We start from the raw sequence: 24,137 nt of genomic DNA on the forward strand, positions 1-24,137 counted from the left end.
TGTGACCCATGAGTGGGTGCATTGTCGTGATGAAGCTGCCAATCACCAATTGCCCATAGACGCAGCCATCTTCATCATATCCCATCTCTCAACCAGTGAAAATAGTTTTCTTTGTTTATTTGTTTGCCCTGGGGGGAGGGGTGTTGTACTCATGATGGACAACACCTTCCCAATCAAAAAACACAGTTCACATGGTCTTGATCTTGCTGTGACTTTTTGGGTGTAGAGAACCAGGTGACTCCCATTGGGGTGACTGGGCCTTTGTTTCCAGATCATTGTAGCCGTAGCCTCACCATTCATCTCTGGGTATGACCTTCTTGAGGAAATCCAGTTCATTGGGAATGGTGTGAATCAAGTCATTAGCAACTGCAGCACAATGTTCCTTCTGCTCTGGTAGCAGAAACCATGGAACGATTTCTGCCATAACATATTTCATGCCAAGATCCTGCATCAACATTTCAGACACAGTAGTTTTTGGAATCCCCAGGTCAGCTTCCAGTTCTCGCACTGTCACTCACTGATTTTTGTTGACTGCAGTCATTCAGCATTCTCAAGTGTTCTGCTTGTCGCAGGCCTTCCAGAATGTGGATCACTTTTAACATATTCTTGACCATCTTTGAAGCATTTGTGCCACATTTTACTTTGCACTACACTCATTGTATCATTTCTGAAAGACTTCTGAATCATCTGAGTAGTTTCCATGGAGGAATGTTCAAACTTAATACAAACTTTGGTGTAATAGATCAAACTTTGTTGATGTACTCACTCAGTCATTTTGAATGAGATGGCCGACCACACAGTACACATGCTCACTCAATGGTGTTTGACTCCCCCACTGACTAGTACAGTGAAGTCATCGTTGTTCACACATGTGCATTCCAGTCCACTCTTCTTAGGTGACAGGTTACATAGATGTCACACAAACCATTCTCATTGCATTAATAGTGGTTGGACTTTTTCCAGACAGAACTTGTATTCCTTTTACCTTTTAAATATATTCTTTAGTTAAAGTCTGTTAATGAAGAACTCTTCAGTTTTTGTTTTCCTGAGCATGTCTTTGCTTCACCTTCCTTCTTAAAAAGTATTTTACCTGGGTACAGAATTTTAGGTCAGTAGTTTTCTTCTTTTGAAAGTTCCTTTGCAGATAGCTTTCCTTTATTTTTTGGATTCCATTATTCTTGTTAAAAATCATTCAATTTAATTGTTTTTCATCCAAGGGTAGTTTTATTTTTCTTTGACTGCTTCCATTCTTTTCTTTGTCTTTACTTTTCAGCAGAGTTACTCTGATACAGCTTAGTGAATATATCTTTTATCATGTTTGCAGATTGTGTGGCTTGTTGAATCTGTGACTTCAGGTCTTTCATCAGTTTTGGAAAGTTCTTAACCACTCTCATGTCCAAATTGCTTCTGCCTCATCCTCTTCCTCCTTGTTCTCTTGGACTGTAATTATGCACACATTAGACTCTCTCCCTTTATGATTAATGTTTTTCCACTAGCTTCTCTTCTGTATTTTTTCTTTTTATCTCTTTGCTTCATTCTGGATATTTTCTTTGCACCTATCTTCAGATTCACTAATGCTTTCCCTCTCTTCAACAGTGTTTAATCTGCTTGTAAACCCATCTGTTGATTTCTGAATATGTCATTTTATTTCTCATTTGTAAAATTTCCATTTGGCTATTTTTTATTGTTTTCAGTTCTCTGCTGGAATCTTCAATGTGCCTTTTTATTTCATTGACTACTTTAAGCTTTGTTATTTTTTTTGAGACTTCATCTGATAATTCTAAAAGTGGACCTTTTCTATTGCCTTTTTCTGTTTGTTTTTATTCACATTAATATGTCTCCTTATAGCCCTGGTTGGTGTAGCTCAGTGGATTGAGTGCGGACCTGTGGACCAAGGGATCACAATTTGATTCCCAGTCAGGGCACATGCCTGGACTGCAGGCCAGTTCCCAGCAGGGGATGTACGAGAAGCAACCATACATTGATATTTCTCTACCTCTCTCCTTCCCTTCCCCTCTAAAGATAAATAAATAAAATCTTAAAAAATGTCTCCTTATACATGTATGTGTGTGTGCATACGTGTGTGAGACACTGACTTTTAAAATCTGTTTCTAGAGATGAAGTAAGGCTTAAAATGTTGATCTCTCTCTCCATGGAGGATGATTGTTTTCTTTTGCTTCTGGTAGATTATTCTGGGATCCACTCAATCCAATTTCAGTGGTTGAGGTGTTTTGACAGTTTTCCAGTGAGTTCCTATGTTTTTCCAGGTCACTCCCATTCCTGGGGTGTAGTCCTAGGTCCCAAACTATAGGAAGGAAGATTGCCAAGGAGGGGGGTTCCTGGTTCCCCTTCTCTCAAGGAGCCCTTGATTCCACTCACTGTCCTCATGTCCTGGAGAGGCTTTCAAATTCTATTTAGTCATTTAGCTGCTCTTGCAGAAACTGGCAAATGCACCCATGTCGAGCTAAGCATCAGTCCTAGGCTTCCCCTCTGGTTCTCTGTCTTTCCCTGCACACTGGTCCAATATTTCCTTACTATCTCATTAGCACTCTGATGCCTTCAAGTACATTGATTCTTTTTCAGAGGCTTTCAAGTTATTCTAAGTAGGAAGGCATGTAAGAATGATCTCTTCTGCCATTAGCAGAAACATAAAATCTATGTGTTTAATATTAACTTCCCACAGATTTTCTAGATATTTGTAATGAACAGTATTCCTTATTAGTCTTAGTTCTTTCTGTTGCTTCAGTGTAAGGGCTGTCAAAGTTATAAAAGGCACTATACTGACTAGAAGCTTGGTTGATTTCTGAAGTCAAAGAATTTGGGTTTAAACTGTGGTTTTACATTTCTTAATTTTTATATTTAGATTGTCTGGAGGAGAATTTGGGGATAATTTTCCTGTGTTCTTTGAAAATGTAATTGTGAAGCTGAAATAAAGTCATATCTATAAATCATTCAGTGTAGGATTAGCCAATGGGGATAAACTTTTAGAAACAGGTTGTTGACAAAAGAAATCTTGGCTCTATAGAAAAATTTCCTTCTCAGTGGAGAGATTTGGTGTTACCACCTCAGTCAAATGATCAGACCTACCTTCTAACATAGAACAATCAGACATTGTGTGCTTCTTAATGTGGTATAATACAAACTATATTACATCACCTATGTAGTATAATTGCTAAATATGTTATACCTGAATCAAACCATGCTGCGACAGTCAAATCAATTATTGCACATTCTGTAAGATAAGAAGCCTGAATTCTTAAAAAAAAAGTCAACATCCTGAAAAACAAAGCCAATGGCAGGAAAACACTAGTAAAGAGATTAAAGAGACATAAAAATGACATGCACATGTAAACTTTATTTGGATCCTGAACTGGAAAAAATCTATAAAGTCTATTTTTGGGGCCATTTGAAGAAATGCAAGTATAGATTTTAAATTATATATTATTGTATTAATATAAAATTTTAGCTGTGACAATGATATTGTACTTATTAAGATGGATACTGAAATATTGAGGAGTGAAGTATCATCACTTTTGTAACCTATTTTCAAACACTGCAGCACAATTAAATCCAATGTGGAAATGTTAACAACAGGTATATCTAGGTGAAGGATACACATAAGAGTTTTTGTCATATAATTTTACTTTTCTGTGGGTTTAAAATTTTTCAAAATAAAAAGTTGGAGGAACATTCTTCGCTCTTCCACTTGAGTTGTTCATTCTAAGTTTTTAATTCCTTCTATAAAAGTTTATATAGCACCGACTATTGCACACTCCTAGTTACTGAGGAGCGATGCCGAACTACATCGGTCATTTGCCGACTGTGTTTCCTCACTCACAAAGTGGAGATACCTAACAGCACCCCCACATAAGCTAATGCTTGGTGCAAAGCAGGTACTCAACAGATGTTAACTATTACAATAAACCAACTTTTGACTTATTGTTGGCCCACTTCCATCCATGTGATGCTTTTGTTCTTTCAGTTCCACTCTACAAAGGCGTGATCTTCCGTCTTCTGTACCGTTCTTCCCAATCCACATCCTGCTATTACTACCCATCTTATTTTCATTAATAGTATGAGACATTTAAAGTTTTGCAGAGATTATATAAAGTCAAAACAAAGATGAAATGAAAGTGATTAGGGGTGTATTTTAAAATTAGCTTGTATTTATGTGAATATTCTAAGGTCTACAGTTTGTATTCATATAGATTTTATTGATGGTTATGCCCTTGTCTAAGAATGGGTTATAAACTAAAAGCAGTTAAGAAAAAAGCCTTCCAAATTTATTTTATTATTTTTTATTAGATGAGATGTTTTTGAATGTTCGCTTTATTTTTAAAAATAGATCTTGAGCTGATTAAATAGTAAAAACCCTGGAAATTCCTTAATACTCATCCCAGTAACCTTGCCTCTTTATAAACTGTGCAAACTCAACATGCAATTTTATCTACGACTAATGGCACTCCTTCCATATTACCCCACCCACTCATGTTTCCAGAAGCTAATGGCTTGGTCTGATAAATGTAGTTTATTCTAAGCCCAGACCATAAAACTTATCTTTGAGTTCCAAAACTTTGCTTTCAGTGTAGAGTGTGATCATGGCTCATAACTTATTATACAAAGAATTACTTAATACAATATTACAAATATCACACGAAAGACCCAATAATTAGAAGTAATAAATGATACTTTGGGGGTTAAGTGTATTTTCAAGTGTTTATTGAAACATTTAAAATTTAAAATTCTACTTTTCTCTTACAGCTTTTGAGAAGACTAGGACAATTATTCATATATTAGCATTAATATCAAGCACACCATATCTTGTGCATTGTACATTTCAGTGCTTGTTTACTAACAATATAATAAATTAGTTTTATTACATATTCTGGGTAGAATTAAATAATACAGAAATAATTTAATAAATCTTTATGAAATACTTACTGTGTTCCAGGCTTTGGGAACACAAAAATAAATAAATGGTCCCTGCCATTAAGAGCCTCACAGTCTAGAGGAGACAAACAAAACAACTCAATGTAGTATGACAGCTCTGAGGATGGACTGTGCAAAGAACTATGGGGAACCTTAGCAGAGTCACTTAATCCAGAATGGTTGAAGCTAGGGATGGTTTCCAGATCAAGATGCTAAGTTTTCCAAAAAGACTGCCCAGGAAAGGATTAATGGTGGGTAATAGGAAGACCATTCCTAAAGACAAGACTTCGAGCCGTCTTAGAGATAGGCGGCTGGATCTTTAAGGCCCCCTCCTACTCTAAGAAGACAGCAGGAGACAGTGAGTCATCACCTGTTTCATCCAACAAAAGGAATTTGTAGAGCATGGGGTAGCTTTCTGATATCTCCCTATTTGTTAAATACTGGATTCTTATTTTCATGCTCTAGGGCACAACTGAAGAAGAAAATCCCATGCTAACTGTTTTGTAAGTACCTTCTACTATGGTTCTGGCCACAGATTCAGAATGAACAGTCTGGTATAATGAACTCCTTTTAAGGAAAAAAGAACAAGAGTTAAATTAAAAATTCCTGGAAAGCTATAAACTTTAACTAAATCGGGTACTTAAGGTTCTTTAAAACAGTATTTTTCTTTCTTTTAAATGTGGAGAGCCCTCCCTGGCTGGTGTGGCTCAGTAGATTGAGTGCTGGCTTGTGAACCAAAGGGTCGCCAGTTGGATTCCCAGTCAGGGCACAGGCCTGGGTCGTAGGCCAGGTCCCCAGTAGGGGCACGTGGGAGGCAACCACACACTGATGTTTCTCTCCTTGTCTTCCTCCTTTCCCCACTCTCTAAAAATAAATCAATAAAACCTCTAAATGTGGAGAAATAAAAAGGAGCTAAAATCCTTTATCTTGGTTATCTATGAGTAGAACACTAGGTGGTGCTATAAGGCTGTAAGAGCCAGAGTTTTGCTAAGAAACAGAATGGCAGCTTTTGGTTGCAGTCCCTGAGGGCAATTCTAGGTCTGTAGGCAAGTGACGGGAACCTTAATCTCACACGTTTCAGCCCTATGGGCCAAATAATTTGAAACTAAACCACAAGTTTAGTATGTTTTAAAATGGTTTCCATGTTTGGCAATTCGATCTGATTTCACTGAAATGGAAATTTTAAAGTTTTTGAAATATAAACTTTTATACATTTAAACATATTGCTATTATTTCATTTAGGTAATCTTCCCATGAGCCTAGTTAGGCCTACTATTAAGACAGTTTCTTCAAATGGTGTCCTGAATTTTCAAATTATCCTTAAGCAAAAAATACCAAACTCTATTATCATTAGTGTACCACAATACACTAACACAAATACAGGAAATAATACATTTTGGAATCACTCTACTGACATATTATTTCTCATATAAAAAAACATTTCATGATTTTTCCCCTTATAAACCAGAAAAATATTTTTACTAAAGTGCCAAGTACAAACAAAGCTTTACTTATATAATATTCTCGACTTAGTTTTCTTTTAAATGTTAACTATTTTAAAAGGTGAACAAAAAAAGAATGGATAAAAACATACGTTTTGCAACCTAGGAATCATACTAGTTTTAAACTCTCGATGCTATGGTATCTTTGTGATTTTTGCATCTTTTCAGTTCTGCTTCTAGAATTTCTCCCCACGTTTCCGCATCCATCGGGCACATGATTTTTTCTGGTAGGTCAACAGGAGAACATATGTTGCTGTATCTGCCACTTAGCCATTCAAGCTTCACTTTGCTCTTCTGGTAATTCCTCAGTAGTATATCCTGCAACGGGTAAGCCGTCACCATTAAACAATGTAGCACGTTGCTGCTTGGCAAGTTTGTTTCAAACCTGAGGAGCTGACTGATAGGGTTGAAAAGAAGATAAAGTATTTACATGGATATACAATATACTAGTAAATTTGTGTGTTTGTGTGTGTGTATACACACATGTGTATGTGTATATCTACAGAGTGAGCCACAGTTTGCTGGGGGTTTTGGATAATGTGAAGTGAAAAGAAGTAGCCACTTTCCTTCTGGTTAACAGAGGAAAATGCCCTAATGTAAGATTTTAAAAATGTTAAAAGCTAGATGAGGGATAGTGTGGTGCACAGAAAAAAAATAATAATTCAACTTTATGTTCAAAAGCCAACACATTCTGAATGTCGTTCTGTATATGAATACTACCTCCTCCAAGCAGAAGGTACAGCTAGGTTCAAACCTACCACCACACTATCAAGAACACTGCAGACCACAAAACTTAAACTTACCCTCCAGGAATAACCACTTTTTAGATCATCCTCTATTTCTTTTCTGCACACAGCTTTCAGAGCCAAGCAATGAGGTTTCCATAGGGAGTCATTGAGTCTTATGTCCAAATTCCAGCTCTGACATGTCATTGAAGCCCTGCATAAACTCTGAACGTCCAGCAGGCTGAAAATGCGTGAAGTGACTTCTGGAGGCAGCCTTTTAAAAAAGTTATTTTGACTCTCTTCAGCATCCACAGGGTTCAGTTCTGTGTCAGAAACTTTCGAGTTATTGTTCCTCTCTGAGTTATGCTGCATAGCTTGACGTTTTAGTTAATTATCCTCATGGGTAACCTAAAGGGCAGAGTTTAAACTTAGTCTCTTCAGGTCAGACTAGGGATCCCATTCCGAGCCAGATACTTTCTGGGGATGAATTTAATTTAATTTTATTTATTTATTTATTTTTTAAAATATAGGTTATTGATTATACCATTACAGTTGTTCTATTCCCCCCTTCATTCCCCTCCACCCGCACACTCCCTCCCCCACCCTTCTCCCCCCTTAGTTTATGACCACGTATCTCAACTTCTTTAGATTCTATATTTCCCCCGCTATTCTCGCCCTCCCCCCTATTTTCTACCTACCATCTATGCTATTTTCTGTGCCTTCTCCCCCCTTCTCCCCCTCCCACCCCCCTGTTTCTAACCCTCCGTGTGTTCTTCATTTCTATGGTTCCACTCCTGATCTAGCTGTCCTCTTGGTTTGCTTTTGTTTTAGGTGTGGTTGTTAATAACTGTGTGTTTGCTGTCCTTTCACTGGGGATGAATTTTAAAATTTTTCTTTTCCTGACTCGAGCTTCCTATTCTGTCAAATGGGGCCAAAATGATCCTCTCATGTATGTTGGTGCTAGGATTAGTGTGTAAATCACTGAGCCTCACATCTGAATTGTACACTGGAGGTACTCAACAAATGTCACTTCACTCTTTTTTAATATTTTTAGTAAAAGGGTTACTAAACATTTGTCTTTCTCCTTGGTCCCAAAGAAGATTTTCTTTAAAAAAAAAAGAGAGAGAGAAGTGATTCTTCACAGACTACAATCTATTGAGTTTAGTAGAAATGCCTATTGTGAGAAGATGTTCCATTCCAAATATTTATTGAAAATACCTTGGGAAATCTGTATGATTCAATTCTATTAAGCTTCCAAATACTTGTTGTCTGTGGGAACTGATGCCTTGCCATTAAGTTCTTCATCTGCAATTTATGACTTCACCATAAACCTGATGGACATTTCCTAGTTCATGTAAGAGCTGTTTATCCATTTATACCTGATGGGTAGGTGGTCACATTGGACACAAATACTATCTAAAATGGACAAGAAGTTAGGGTCAGGGTTATGATGACACAAAGTCTCAAATATTCAATTCAGTTATCAGACTGGTGTTTTAAATTTTATTTATTTATTCATCTTTAGAGGGAAAGAGAAGGAGAGAAGGAGAGAAATATCAATGTATGGTTGCCTCTGGTGTGTCCCCTGCTGGAAACTGGTCTGCAACCCAGACATGTGCCCTGACTGAAAATTGAACTGCGATCCTTTGGTTCACAGGCCTGTGCTCAATCCACTGAGCTATACCAGAAAGACTGGTGTTTTAGAAATGGCCTGTTGAAGCTATCCTGCAGTTATGAACCAAGGATAATAGTCACAGAGGCTATCATGCAACAGTGACTAACCACTATAAGCAATGTTTATTGTTCAGCTAGGTATATAGCATGTGGCTGAAGAATTAAAGTCCAGTTTCAGCTAATTTACCTAAGACACATGGTGCAGGCTTCCAAAATCAGCTGAGCTATTTTTGCATATAAAGACAGCTTATACTCACTTAAAATCAGTTTATTCCATTTTGCACTTCCTTTTAGTGCAAAAGGAGGGGGTTGAGATACAGCTCCGTATTTCTTTTAACTTAGTTCAGGACAATTCCCCTTTCTAGATGAGCTACTCACCTATATGTTTCTGGACTTACCAAGACCACAGTTGCTTCCACTCATTTGATTGTTTATGATTCAAATTAACTGTGGTGGTTAGAATTTTAACGCCTCTGTTCAACAGAGGACTTCCTCTTGATCTGGGGAAGAAAACAAAGTAGTAAAAACAAGTTCCTGAGTCAACCGCAAGTTTTTGCCACACCCTCACCTATCAACACGGGACCAAAGTCACACTACTATATTCTCGAAACGAATCTTATATTAGGAGAACGTTGCTGTTAGTCACTACTTCGAGGATCTCATTAGGGAATAAAATGCTTCTTCTCGTTAGTTACTCTACAAGAGGCAATTCTGAATTTAACAGTTGGGGTGCCTTGGTCAGGTTCTCAAAATCCCACTAGGCATCTTTATTCTAAGTCCAGTTTTGCCTGGATGCCTGGAAAACTACCCCTTTTCTGCCTCTTCTTCTTTACGAACCAAACTTTGCCAAATTGTCTTGCTAGTTGGGAAAGGCTCGCTCCTTTCGGGTGTCACATGGAGGAAGGGGTCTGGAGGCAGCGCAGACCCAGCCTCGGGAGCCTCGCAGCTACCCAGCTACCGGGGAGCGTTCACCGAGTCCAGACCCCGCCAGTCGGAAGGAATGGCCCCCGAGTCTCGTTGGAGCCACCCTCCTGGCGTGCCCCGTGCAGGCCAAAGCTGCCAGGGTTCGAAGAACCCGCAGCACAAACAATCACACAATAACACCGAGCACGACTGTCACTTCAGCTCCGGGACGCTGAGCCGCGGCTGCGCTGGCGCGAGAGCCGAACCCTCGAGGCTGCAGGCCAGACCCCCGCTGGAAAGAAAGGGGAGACCCTCTTACCTGCCGGATGGTGCCCGAGTGCGCCCCCGCGATTTAAAATTCCTAAACGAAGCCATCCCGGTAGTCCTCGGGCTCCACCCACTCCAGCCCAGCGGACTCGCCCAGATTGCTGGCGGTTGTGCGCAGCAGCGAGAGCGTTGCCTTTTGGGATCGATAGTTTTATCAGCGCATCTCGGCTCCGCAGACGAGGAGAAGGAAGGCGCTGAGGACTACAAGGTCCGGCATCCTCTACAACAGGTGTCGTTGAGAAAGAGCGGGGTGGGTTTGCCCGGGGCTTTTAAATAGTAGCTGGGGGGGGCCCAGTGAGAGGGAATCCCTGAGTGAGTCATTGGCCGCAGCCAGTGGAGGGGCGGGGCTCGGGACGTGCAGCTCAGGTCCCCGCCAGACTCACGCGAGCGAGCGGAGTCCTCGCTCCCCTCCCTCCTGAGTGCTTTCCGAGGGACTGTGTAGGCCCGGGGCTTGTCCCGGAAGGAGGAAACAGCTGTGGGGACCGTCTGCTTGCCAAGGGGCCTGATCCTCGCCTCCATGTCCGGGCTCTTTGAGCTGCAGCCGCAGGACGGCGGCCCCCGGGTCGCCCTGGCGCCGGGGGAGACGGTGATCGGCCGCGGCCCGCTGCTGGGAGTAAGTGTGGCGGAGGGCTCGGCCGGACCGAGAGCCGGGCCCCGCACGCCCTGGCTTGCTTCTGAGGCCCTTGCCCCGTCCTGAGCCTATTCCCTACCACGCCCGCCAAGCATGTCTGGATTTTAGAAGTTTGGGGGCAGCGCGTTTTTCACTCAGCTTTAATTAGCTCACAAACGTTTCCCTTTTGTTGCCTTTAAAAAGCACTAACTTGTGTTATAATCATTATAATCTTATCCAGGGGTCGCCAAACTATGGCTCCGATCCAAAACCAACCTGTTTGGGAATGGGTCCTAAAGTTGTAAAATGTAAACACATAACTTTTTGGTCTTTCAGGAGAATAAGTGCTACAAAGGGTGTAGGTATTTTCTCGATCTGAGAAGCCACGATATTTACAGTGGTTTCTGGACCTTTAAAAAAAGTGTGCCCACCCCTGATATACCATGGGAGTTAGATCCTATTTTAAACCATGGGAGTTAGATCCTGTTCTCATTGTTCAGATGAGAAAGTTGAGCTATAGATCGGTTATTTAAAGGGCACAACATTCAGCTTTCAGACACAGTGGCACTAAGCTATGTTGTCTCCACCCTCTGTAGGATGTTTAGGAGTTAGAAAGTCTGTCTGTTCCATTCTGGAATTTTGTAGCTCTCCTTCTAAATACGTATGTGTGTATTTTCTTAACGGCCAACATTTCTGCACAACGTGTTGCCCGCTTGGGGAACCGACCCTGAAACTGAAGGGCAAACGAATACCGTTGTGGAGACAAACCCCTGTCAGTGAGCTAATAGCAGGAAATAGTGATTGTGGACTGTTACCCCAGTTAACTGCCAGTGTCTAAATGGAACCAGTGGTATTAACCTTAGAACCCTTCTCCAAACAGGAAAAGGAGTGTAATTCCAATGGTATTCTCCACAATGGTATTCGTTTGTCCCAGTTTCAGGGTCGGGAAAATGTGTCGCACAAAGCGGGCAACACGTTGTGCGGAAATGTTGACCGTTAAGAAAATACACACATACGTATTTAGAAGGAGAGCTACAAAATTCCAGAATGGAACAGACAGACTTTCTAACTCCTAAACATCCTATAGAGGGTGGAGACAACATAGCCTAGTGTCACTATGCGTCCGAAAGCTGAAGGTTGTACCCTTTAAATAACCCATCTACAGCTCAACTTTCTCATCTGAACAATGAGAATAGGCTCTAACTCCCGTGGTTTAAAGGATTAAAAACTTTTGGTATATCAGGGGTTGGCAAACTTTGGACTGATAAGCAAGTCAGTCCTAAAGGGGTGTGTGCGCTTATGTGTGTATATACATGTATATATAGTCAGGTTAATTAAGAAAGTTTAAATTTGCCTGGCTTTTTTTTTTTTTTTTGGTTTTTGTTTTTGCTGGGCAAGTGATTAAGTGTTTAAATAACACTGTTACTTTCCTCCACAATTTATTAAAGTATGCAAACATTTGAAGCAACTGCCTAGGAGGTTTGCTCTCCACCTGCCCTTTTCCTTCTTCCCTATGTCTATCTCTCCTACCCTTTTTCCTCTAGTTCTACCTCTTTATAGCTAAGTTAGAAATTTAGCGTAGTATGTGCTTCATTTAGAAATCTTTTGACTGGTGACTAATGAGTTTTGATATGCTTAACAGGTTGTATCACCAACGCAGAGTGCTGTGGTTAAAAGAGGAGTTTTAGGCCTCTGTTTTATAAACATGCCAACAGGTTGCAGACCCTTTATTATTTGTAGGTTGATCTTTTGTGTTACAGGTTTGCTGTTGTGAGATGAGCCAATTTCGTTTCTGCTTTTGAAGATGCTAAGGGGTAGAAAGTTAGCCAGTTATCTGGATTTTACTTTTGCTTTTCAAATGATCATTCAGTAATGGGATTCTATTGCCAAGTTTGGCAGGTATTAGAAGTGGTTTTGAATGATATCCTAAATGGATTGAGAGAAAAAAATTGAAGAACAAACAAATCATCTGGTGTTTTTTGAGATTTCGAAGTTAATGGATGCATGTATTTCTTCTTTGCTGTGGTTAAAACTCAAGACAAGGGTTGCTCTTCCAAACAGCAGTAATTACAGGCTTTTTTTTCTTGTTTGCTTGTTTTTTTGTTTGTTTCAAGATTTTATTTATTTATTTGTAGACATAGGGGAAGGCAGGGAGGAAGGGAGATAGAAAGAAAGAGTGAGAAACATCAATGTGTGGTCACCTCTCACACTCTCCCCACCAGGGACCTGGCCCACAACCCAGGCATGTGCCCTGACTGGGAACCTAACTGGTGACCCTTTGGTTCACAGTCCAGCACTCAATCCACTGAGCCACACCAGCCAGGGCTGCTTGTTTTTTTGGTAGTATGAGAGAGACTTAGTTCTAAGTGGAAAAACTCAGGAAGTTCATTGTAAATTCATGTCTCTCTGAAATGTTTTTCTTTGGAGACAAGTTTCATACAACTTTATGGCCACACAAGCATGCAGTTTTATAATTTTGAAATGTAAAACAGTTTTGATGCTAAAACAGTTTGACAACAAGAATGCCTGTGTCTTTACAGTAGCAGAAAAATGCAGGTATAGCAGGGCAGAATGGAATTTCACTTTCTGTCCCCTTTGCTTTAGTGTGAGTCATCAGTGAACCCAAGATCTTCATTTGCTTTACCAGGCTGTAGTTACTTTACCAATTGTAATTGTGTTTCGTGATTGTACACATTAAAAGGTTTTACAGCAGGAAGCATCTCCAGGTAATTATCCAAGGTGAAAACAGCCAGTCCCAAAGGTTTCATATTATATTCCATTTACTTAACATCATGGTAATGACAAACGTATAAACAGAGAAAACAGATCAGTGGCTGCAGAGGTTACAGAAGTGGGGAGGGCAGCTGGAGGCAAAGGGGTGTGGCTACAACACGGAACAGGAGGGATTTTGTGTGGATGGAAATGTATGTCTCTCAACCTTATTAGTATCAGCATGTGATTTTCATAGTGTACTACAGTTTTGCAAGATGTTACTTCTGGGGGAAACTGGGTAAATGTAAATGGTATGAGATCTTTTTGTATTGTATATTTCAACTACTTGGGAATCTATAGCCATCTTAAATTAAAAATTTCATTAAGAAAAGTTTTTCCAGTACAACATCTCAAGCAACAGAGTACCTGTAGCTCCAACTACTTGCTTTATGATTCTTCTTTCATGAAAGATGACTAGTTATTACGCTCTTAAATGGAAACTGCTATTTTTGGTTTCAGATTTTTCTTATTCTGTTTTGATAGCAAGGATTAAATGACATTCCTTTATGATCTGTTTTCCTCCAGGGAAATAGGACAGCACCAGGTATCTATCTAGTGAGACTTCCTAAAGTAAGTGACTCTACTGCTTTAATTAAAAAGAGAAGAGAACCCAAGCTGGGCATGGGGGTAGTCATGGACTCTTCAAGTGGCACCAGGGCACCCCTTGTAATAATGCTTCAAGTGCCCACAGAGTTTACACAAAGTAATTGCTCCCTGTTCTGGTAGCTGTGTATGGTTCCTGCTTGTTGCAGAATCTCACTGGCTGTCCCGGAATGCTAGTCCTAACCAGTCTAGCAAGGTCTGTCCCCAGGGATGTGCCAAACACTCCCAGCTGCTGGGTTTTGCCCCTCTCACTAAATTATTGAGTCTTACCTGAAGACAGGTAAGTAGGTCTTCAACACATGTTCTCTTTCTTCCTTTTCTGTGTTTCAACCACTCACTTTTCCAATCCTCAAAGAGTTTATTTGTAACGTAGGTGTAAAAAGGATATAGAGTTTGGAAGTGAATTTTAACAAAGAAGCAGTGCTACCAATTGTTGAAGCTTAAAGAGCAACATTCATGATGGATTAAATGTTAACATTTTTCCTATTTTGTTCACTAATGTACTAATAATTTAGGACATTCTGAAAATAATAAATGAATATACACTATAGTCATATGGGAGGAATGAAAGAGAAGCAAACACCTGCCCTCAAGAAACTTAAAATTTAATAGGTGTGAGAAACATAGAAGCAGGTGGGGTACAACTTCAAATGGGACGAGCCAGGCAGGCAACTTGAGTGTGTGAATTGGAAGATAAACAACATAGAGACAATGACAAATAACCATAGTGTCATAAGTGACAGCTGCCTTAATATGTCCCTGACATATTGAGCAATCTGTCAAGAGTTAGATTAGTTAGGATTTTGGTAGGCAGAGGGTGGGCTGAGGGAGGGAAGGTCCCTGCAGACTAAATGAATGTCTGCTTTCGGCCTCTGAGGTTTGCAAGTGCGGGCATATTGGATAATTGGGTAAGTGCTGACTAGACTTGTGGGATAATCATGTTACATCAGTGATCCTGTTCAACTTGTATGGACACTACTTTTACAGTACTTATTAGTTTTCTTTTTTTTAAGAGGCTTTATTTTGTTGAGCAGTTTTAGGTTTAAAGCAGAATGGAGTGGGAAATAGAGAGTTCCTGTCCACCCTTGGCCCCTCGCAGGTGCAGCCCCCCACTATGGATGCCCCATACCACTGGGTAGGCCCTATGAACTTATGCTGACATGTCGTTGTCGCCCCCAGTCCAAAGTTTACTCTAGGGTTCCCTCTTCATGTACATTCTGTGGGTTTGGACAAATGTGCAATGGCCTGTATCCACCATTGTGGTATCACACAGAATAGCTTCACTGTCCTGAAAATTCTCTGTGCTCTGTCTATTCATCCTTTCTCTCCCAGCCCCTGGAACTACTGAACTTTTTACTGTCTCCAGAATATCATGTAGTTGGAGTCAGACAGTATGCAAATGTAGATTTTCAGATTGGCTTCTTTTACTTAGTAATATGTACTTCAGCTTCCATGTCTTTTGATGGCTTTTTGGTGATGGGCACTGTCCCACTGTCTGGATGTCTACAGTTTATCCATTTACCCACCGAAGGACATTGCGGTTACTTCCAAGTTTGGCAGCCATGACTAAAGCTATTACAAACATCTATGTGCAGGATTTTGTGTGGACATACTTTTCAGTTCATCTGGGTAAAAACAGAGTACACTTGATGGACTGTATGGTGAGAACGTGTTTAGTTTTGTAAGAGACTGCGGACTGCCTTCCACGTTGGAAGGCTGCACCATGTTGCATTTCTACCAGCAGTCAGTGACAGTTCCTGTTCTAAATCATTATTAGAATTTGGTGTTGTCAGTGTTTTGAATCTGGGCCATTCTGATAGGTATGTAGTGAATGAGTTTTCATTCATTCATATATATATATATATACATATATATATGTGTGTATGTATATGTGTGTGTGCATATATGTGTATGTATATATGTGTGTGTGCATATATATGTGTGTGTATGTATATATACATACACACATATATATATGTACACACANAAGCTATTACAAACATCTATGTGCAGGATTTTGTGTGGACATACTTTTCAGTTCATCTGGGTGAAAACAGTACACTTGATGGACTGTATGGTAAGAACGTGTTTAGTTTTGTAAGAGACTGCGGACTGCCTTCCACGTTGGAAGGCTGCACCATGTTGCATTTCTACCAGCAGTCAGTGACAGTCCCTGTTCCAAATCATTATTAGAATTTGGTGTTGTCAGTGTTTTGAATCTGGGCCATTCTGATAGGTATGTAGTGAGTGAGTTTTCATTCATTCATATATACATATATACATATATATATATGTGTGTATGTATATATACATACACACATATATATATGCACACACACATAAAATTATCTGCCATGTAGTACTATTCAGCCTGAATATACCATCTTGTCACATGCCTTCAACCTTCTGCACAAGCTCCTTTGACTGGTAATTTGATTCTGTTGGTACTATATAGAGATGTCTGTTTTTAAGAAAGCTTGGGAGGTGGTTCTGTTGCAAATTCAGAGTTGAAACCCGCTTCTAGACACACTATGAAGATTGCTTGGCCTGAGTGGTCTTTAGGAAATGTCTGCTGAACTGAATTAAATAAGTAATGATCAAGGAACTTTAATTCACCAGAGTCCCAAGAGGGAATTTAAACCCAGTTTTGTCTTTGTAAGCTTTGCTTGTGTTTTTACTCACTGTGCCGCCTCTCTCATAATATATTAATGTTGGAGATGATGTTCTTACATTTGCATAGCATTCACTGTGCAAGCAGCATGGCAAGTCACACAGGTTGGGCGAGTTGAGATTTCACGGGCAGCAAGTCAGCACAGTTCCATCGTATTGGCTAGCAATTCAGCAACCTTGAAATGGGAGTCCAGAAAATACTTTTACCTTTAAAAATCTAAATGCTCCAAAATTTATGAGTGTGGGTTAGGTAGGTATTTGTGAGATAGCCTGATAACCTTACTGTTTACACTGTTATTCTAATAGGAAAGAATATTCACAAATTTCATAAACCGCTTCACATCCAGTACCTTAATAACCTTTTAAAGAGAGCTCATCTGTAAACTGGAGTCTGCCTGGAGAGCCTCTGGCAAAAATCAAGTACAGTTTACCAAACTTGTCCTTTCTTCGTATCAGAAATTGGACTTTGGTAAATTCCAACTGTAATAATAGCATCTTGTATCAATTAATATTTGCTACACTGAGGGGTGAGATCAGCTTGTCTAATGTTACAGCAGAGCCTCAGTGTTGATGATTGAGCTCTGGAGTGTATGCTGAACCTGACCGTGGGAAGCACTGTTGCTAAGAGACCTTTATGGTTTGTTGACTGATTTATAGTGACCAGTCTTTATCTAATTCAGGTCTTAACTTTACACACACACACACACAGTTTGAAGAGAGAATTTTATGTAAATTATGCCTAAAATAGATCCCTCCTTTAGGTTTGCCCATTTTCTCTTAATACAAACATAGTTTCCATACCCGATGATTTTCAGTTTTTCTCTACTATGAAAGTTTGAATTTTTTTATTTTTTATTTGTTGTAGATAAAAGAAACTAGAAAATCCCGTGGGAAAGCACTGTAAATTATAAAGCATTGTACAAGAAAATTTTTATTATCTTAGCCCTTGGTGTATTATGTGGTTTGTACTGAAAACAAACAAACAAACAAACAAACTTATCTCTTTTCTGTTCTTATATTTATAGGAAGCAGGCTAAGTGGGAACATTGAATTTATGAGTTATGTTATATCTATTTATGATATTCAGAAATTTCTCTAGGAAAACATCTGAAGCAAAATTAACTGGTATTGGTTTTTCAGCAATTATATATAGGCAAAAATGAAATGAAAGGTACCATTATATTTTATTTATTTCAGCATCCAGTAGCTTTTCTTCTTTTACTTTATTCAGGTTTATTTTTAATTTTTAGGATTTTTGAAATAACAAGCAAGTAGGTTAGGTATAGGGAACTGTTCCATGTGGCAGCGGCGGATATAGCCCAGACACTGACTCAGAAAACTGGCAGGGAGTGGGTTGGCAGACAGGAACCCAGCCCATGGACAGGTTCTCCCGTGGGAATCAGGCCTGCACTGTACCCGGGCTGCTATGAGGCTTGCTTTTTGCTAAAACTCCCTCACCCGGGATTTTGGCAGCAAATCTTTACTGCACATCTTTAAAGTAAATTTCTAAAGTCTGTGCTAAACCTCCCAAGTATGGAGTGTAACCAGTTCAACCACTTTTCCCCTTGCATTTGCAAAATATCCTTTTCTTTGAAGTGATTATCAGTGTTCTTTCCTTTGTGATCTGTAAAACGTAACGACCTCTGGAGAACCTGTGCATAGTAAATGAGGACCATCTTCAGTGTTATGTACCCAGAAAAGCAATAAAAGCCTGTCCAGGCAGGGGGCGAGGTCCTCTCTCTCCCTTAGAGAGTGGCCGTGCTGTCCCTTTTTCTCCACAGGACTGCTGTAGTCTGTGTGAATTTGTTCGTCTCAGCCACAACACACAGACCCTGCAGGCTGGAGTCCACATCAGTTAGAGACCTTGATTCAAAACATCTAAGCATTTCTGCTCGTAGCATAAGAAAATCTACATTTTGTTTGACTTCAATAAATGCGAAAAATAAATGCTTGGCAAACACGTCACAAACAGTTCTTTTGTTTTTATGTCTATACCTTACTTCTGGCACAAACTTCATGCCTTAAAAATGGAGAAAGGACTTGTACGTACATCATAACGCATGAAACATTGAATTCAAAACCAGAAAATCAAAGGTAAGGGAAGCACACTTTATCAGTATTAAAGTGATATAAAAACAGAGAGTCCTGCCCCCATTCAAGACACAATAGGAAGAACTCACATAAAAAGGTGTTTTTTTATATTACCTGAAGAAAATCTGCTGTCATTTTAGCTGCTGCTAACAGGTTAGAAGTGATCTCAGCATTACCCGTCAACCTGCGTATTCTTCAGGGTTTCTTTGCTGAGCTTCCACCATAGGGCACGCAATTCTTTTAACACTGAAGAAAGTTTGTGTTCTTGAGTGCTCAATTCAGTTAGCTTTTCTGGTTTTTAATATTCCTCCTCTAACTGGCTGGCCATAAATTAATTTATTAGCTGTCCCATATCAGTACAACAGTTGTTAATTATTCATACAAATACAACAGTTGTATTATTCATAATTGCTCTTGGCTGCAAGTAACAGAAAAATGCAAATAGCAGCTTAAACAAACAGATTTTCTTCTGTAATAGAGAACCTGAGAAGCAGCCAGTCGGGGCTGGTGCAGCTTCTCCAGGAATGGGCGTTTCTGTGCTCCTCCTTGGTTTTGTGTGCCAGACACTACTACATGTCTGTAGTCATAAGGTGGCTGCTGTACCTTGAGGTGCAACATTTAAGCAGGAAGAAAGAAAGGCAGAGGGCAAAAGGTGCATGCTAGCTGAGCCAGCTCCTTTTTATCAGGAAGATCATCTTTCCAGAAGCTCTACTCTATGTTAAGATTTTGTATGTTTGTTCAGGTATGGTGAGGCCAGCTGATCAGGAGATGATTGCCACTGAAATGACAATTTATTACAGTTCCCATAATAAATTACAGTTCCCATGACAAGGAAGGGTACACCACCACACAGGGCCACACTGGACAACCCTGTGGTCCGTGGAAGGCAGAAAGGTCGAGAGAGCTCAGGGTACTGGTGAGAAAGCCTTTATTGTGGTTTTGTTGGGAATGAATGGGCAAGGCAGAGAAGCAGGTTAGGGTGTTATTGAGCTCTGGTTATCTAATGCCTAGTCCTGGGGTGATTAGGGCAGTGTAAGAGCCAGTGTAAGAACCATGGAGCTTGGGGGGATGATTTCAGATTGGTTGTTTTGCATATGAAATGTGTACTTGCAGGGGAGCCATTCAATTATCTAAGAATGTGATAACCCTGAAAGAGAGGGGTAGTTCTTTCCTAGGCAGTAATGCCCCAGATACCAAAGCAGCAGATACAGAAACTAGATAATGTGGTCGATATACAGTTTGTCTTACATCCTTCGCTAGAACTGTGTTACTTGACCATCCATCGCTACAAGGGATTCTAGGTGTTTGCAGTTTTTTAACCAGGCACATTTTCACCAGAACAAATTGGAGTGCTATTAGTACTGAAGAAGAAATAAGTACATAGTGATTAAGCAGCTAGTAGCATTTGGTACATAGTGTCATTTATGAAGAATTAGCATCTAAAAAGTGCGGGTGTCATTTAAACCATGAGCTGCGAGTTCAGATGGCACCAAAGGCCAGGTGTGCAATTGAGTGAAGTGACTCAGAGGAAGGTTATAGGGGTACTGGTGAGAGGGAGGGTGTGTGCACTCTGCAAAGTAACACTGAGACCGCAGCAACAGCAGCAACATTGTGGGCAATTTGAGGCCTGTTGGCAATCAGTTGTGGTGCCTACTCTGAATCAGGGACATCTGAAGACAAGGACATGTAACTAAATAGACACATTAATTGTACTGTTATTTAGCAACCATACATACTACATTTTGTAGTTTCCTTGATGGTACCTCTTACATTTTGAAATGTAAAAATTGTACATTTAAAAAAATTTACATTTTAATTTTACAAAAATGTCTAAAATTTTTGAAATTTTAGTTTTTCCTGAACTTTTCATTTTGAGATATTTCAGACCTGTAGAAAAATTGAAAGAATAGTACAGCAAACACATATATATCCTTAACTTAGGATATTAACTAATGGCTAATGGATTGCCTTATTTACTTTCTCTGTCTCTCTCTTTCTCTTGAACCCCTTTGAAAATATACTGTATGTGCGCCTGGCTGGTGTGGCTCAGTGGATTGAGAGATGGACTGCAAAGCAAAGCGTTGCTGGTTTGATTCCCAGTCAGGGCACATGCCTGGGTTGTGGGCCAGGACCCCAGTAGGTGGTGTGCAAGAGGCAACCACACATTGATGTTTCTCTCCCTCTCTTTCTCCCTCCCTTCTCATCTCTCTAAAAATAAATAAATAAAATCTTCAAAAGAAAATATACTGCATGTATTATGTCATTCCCTAAGAATATCAACACATTCTTTTTTTAAATATGTTTTATTGATTATACCATTACAGTTGTGCTATTCCCCCCTTCATTCCCCTCTACCCGCACACCCCCTCCCCCACCATTCTCCCCCCCCCCTTAGTTTATAACCACATGTCTCAAGTTCTTTAGATTCTATATTTCCCCTAGTATTCTTGCCCTCCCTACCATCTATGGTATTTTCTACCTACCATCTATGGTATTTTCTGTACCTTCTCCCCCGTTCTCCTCCTCCCACTCCCCTGTTGCTAACCCTCTGTGTGTTCTTCATTTCTGTGGTTCCACTCCTGATCTAGCTGTCCTCTTGGTTTGCTTTTGTTTTAGGTGTGGTTGTTAATAACTGTGAGTTTGCTGTCCTTTCACTGTTAATATTTTTCATCTTCTTTTTCTTATATAAGTCCCTTTAGCATTTCATATAATAATGGCTTGGTGATGATGAACTCCTTCAACTTGACCTTATCTGAGAAGCACTTTATCTGTCCTTCCATTCTAAATGAAAGCTTTGCTGGATAAAGCAATCTTGGCTGTAGGTCTTTGGATTTCATGACTTGGAATACTTCTTTCCAGCCCCTTCTTGCCTGTAAGGTCTCTTTTGAGAAATCCACTGACAGTCTGATGGGACTCCTTTGTAGGTGACTATCCCCTTATCTCTTGCTGCTTCTAGGATTCTCTCCTTCATTTTAATCTTGGCTAATGTAATTATAATGTGCCTTGGTGTGTTCCTTCTTGGGTCCAACTTCTTTGGGACTCTCTGATCTTCCTGGACTTCCTGGAAGTCTATTTCCTTTACCAGACTGGGGAAGTTCTCCTTTATTATTTGTTCAAATATGTTTTCCACTTGTGGCTGTTTCTTTCCCCCTCCGGTACCCCTATAATTCGGATGTTGGAATGTTTAAAGATGTCCTGGAGGTTCCTAAGCCTCTCCTCATTTTTTTGAATTCTTGTTTCTTCATTCTTTTTTGGTTGGATGTTTTGTTCTTCCTTCTGGTCCATTCCATTGATTTGAGTCCCAGTTTCCTTTCCATCACTATTGGTTTCCTGTGCATTTCCCTTCATTTCAATTAGTTTAGCCTTCATATGTTCCTCTAATTTGTGACTATAATCTACCAGTTCTGTGAGCATCCTGATGACCAGTGTTTTGAACTGTGTGTCTGAAAGGTTTGCTATTTCTTGGTTGCTTAGAGTTATTGGCTCTGGGACTTTGAGTTCTTCTTGAGCCATCTTTTGGACTGTTTGTGCCTGTTACATAGGAGGATCAGAGCCCTAAGTGTTCACCAGAGCAGGGCAACCCAGTCACTTGGTTGTGACGCTGTACATGAGGGCGGGGTCAAAGAGGAGAAATGGCGGTCTAGTCTGCCGCCTCCTGCCTCCCCCTGCTGCCATCACCGCGGCCTGCGCATTCGTCCCACTGCATGCGAATGTGCCACCTTGGTCAGCCTGCCACCACTGGGTTTGCCCACTGGGGCCTGCGCGGTCTGTCTCACTGTGCGCAAATGTGCGACCTTGGTCAGTCTGCCCCGCACCCCGATTGGGTCTGCTCTGCCTGCCCGCCTGGGTCAGGGGATCTGTCCTGCCCGACCCTGCTCCGCTGATGGCTCCGCCCCTCTTACCGTCCTGGTTGAACGTTTCATTGTTGTCAGACTTCTGTATAATTCAATTTTCTGTTCTTTGGCTGTGTCTTTGTTCTCCAAACCTTTGTTGTATTCACACTTGGTTGTGGGAGAAGGCACAGTATTCCCACCTATGCCTCCATCTTGGCGGAAGTCCCCCTCAACACATTCTTGTATTACCTAAAACAAGGATGTTTCTACATAGAGTAAATAAATATATATACACACTTGACAAATTAGTAACTACAAATTTTAATATTCCATATTCAGTTTTACCCAACTTTCCCAATAATGTCCTTTTTAACACTTAAAAAGAAATTAGGGCCCTGGCTGGTATAGCTCAGTGGATTGAGCGCAGGCCTGCGAACCACACAATCACGGTTTAATTCCCAGTCAGGGCACAGTTGCAGGCCAGGGTTGCAGGCCAGTTCCCAGCAGGGGACGCACGAGGGGCAACCACACATTGACATTTCTCTCCCTCTCTCCTTCCCCTCCCCTCTAAAGATAAATAGATAAAATTTTAAAGAAAGAAATTAGGATGTAATCAAATACTCTCTTCTTTAATCTTGACCTGTCTGCCTTTCATAGCACTAGTGCTTTAGGAATCCAGGCCGGTTTCATAGAATTCCCACAAGATTGATTTGTCTGATTGTTTTCCACATGATTAGACCCAGGTGAAAGATTTTGGATGGGAGTCATCCGTGGGTGACGTGAGCTCCGAGCAGCCTATCAGTTTCTCCTGTGGGTGCTGATACTACTAGTGTGATTCCCTGGGGGAGGTGGTGCTTGACTTCTCCCAGTGCAGAGGACGTTCCCTTTGTGAGGAATCGGTGCAGTGACGCTTTGAGACTTCGCGAATATTGTTTCCCGTCAACCCTCCCCTGGAAAAATTAATGTCCATTGATCCTTTAATACTCAATTAAATCCATTGACTCAATTAATACTTTGGTAGTTACAAAACAGTAATTTTTCTGATTCCATCATTTCTTCTACATTACCTGTCATTATTTTATAAAGAAGGCTTCTCTTCCCAGCTGTAGCCCCAGCCCCTTCCTTGAGTTCAGAATGAATCAGTAGGTTATTTTTCTACTGATTCCTTGTGCTGTATTCCATTATAATCATCATTCACATTGATGCCCAAATTGTTCCCGGTTTTGCTGGATGTCTGATGTGACATCTGACTGCTAGATGTGACGTGTGTTTTCAGCACTTCCCACCCAAGGTATGATGTCTTTCCTGGGAGTGATACTGTCTGTGACCCACCACTTTTGGTCCTCATTCCCTTCCTTCTCTTCCTCCCCGCTGCCACCTGGCTTTCTGCTCCAGCACAGGCCATGAAGTTTGACGTTTCTCCCCTCTTACATGTTAATTAAAGTTGGTGATGATCAATGTCTCCTAGTGCTTTTGATGTGGGATATAGTTGGTTTTA

At 40.4% G+C, this 24,137-nt stretch overlaps 2 protein-coding genes across 5 annotated transcripts in view; one reads left to right on the plus strand and one right to left on the minus strand.

The window, feature by feature from the left end:
* Positions 1-4,913: 4,913 nt before the first annotated feature.
* FBXO48 (F-box protein 48) lies at positions 4,914-10,137 on the minus strand. 3 transcript variants are annotated; one of them, XR_005066777.1, is made up of 5 exons: positions 10,053-10,137; positions 9,229-9,330; positions 7,235-7,564; positions 6,203-6,749; positions 4,914-4,924 (listed from the first exon to the last, which is right to left on the minus strand). XR_005066777.1 is itself a non-coding variant. In XM_037048080.1 (4 exons), exons 3-4 carry the CDS (start codon positions 7,526-7,528, stop codon positions 6,552-6,554), a joined length of 492 nt encoding a protein of 163 aa, XP_036903975.1. In that variant the 5' UTR covers positions 7,529-7,564; positions 9,229-9,330; positions 10,053-10,137; the 3' UTR covers positions 5,951-6,551. The 3 variants fall into 3 exon arrangements, 2 of the variants coding, with proteins under 2 accessions (XP_036903975.1, XP_036903976.1); XM_037048080.1 differs by lacking the exon at positions 4,914-4,924 and having other exon boundaries at positions 5,951-6,749; XM_037048081.1 differs by lacking the exon at positions 4,914-4,924 and having other exon boundaries at positions 5,951-6,749; positions 9,209-9,330; positions 10,053-10,124.
* Positions 10,138-10,387: 250 nt separating this feature from the next.
* The window catches only part of APLF (aprataxin and PNKP like factor), a 97,737-nt gene continuing 83,987 nt past the window's right edge, over positions 10,388-24,137 (plus strand). For both annotated transcript variants that reach the window (XM_037048082.1, XM_037048083.1), the window contains exon 1: positions 10,388-10,673. In XM_037048082.1, coding sequence (XP_036903977.1) covers positions 10,578-10,673 — 96 coding nt within the window. In that variant the 5' untranslated portion in view covers positions 10,388-10,577. The remainder of the gene's footprint in view (positions 10,674-24,137) is intronic.

The sequence above is a fragment of the Sturnira hondurensis genome, unplaced genomic scaffold, assembly GCF_014824575.4.
Source record: "Sturnira hondurensis isolate 20B ecotype Veracruz unplaced genomic scaffold, ASM1482457v3 Scaffold0006413, whole genome shotgun sequence".
Lineage (NCBI taxonomy): Eukaryota > Metazoa > Chordata > Mammalia > Chiroptera > Phyllostomidae > Sturnira > Sturnira hondurensis.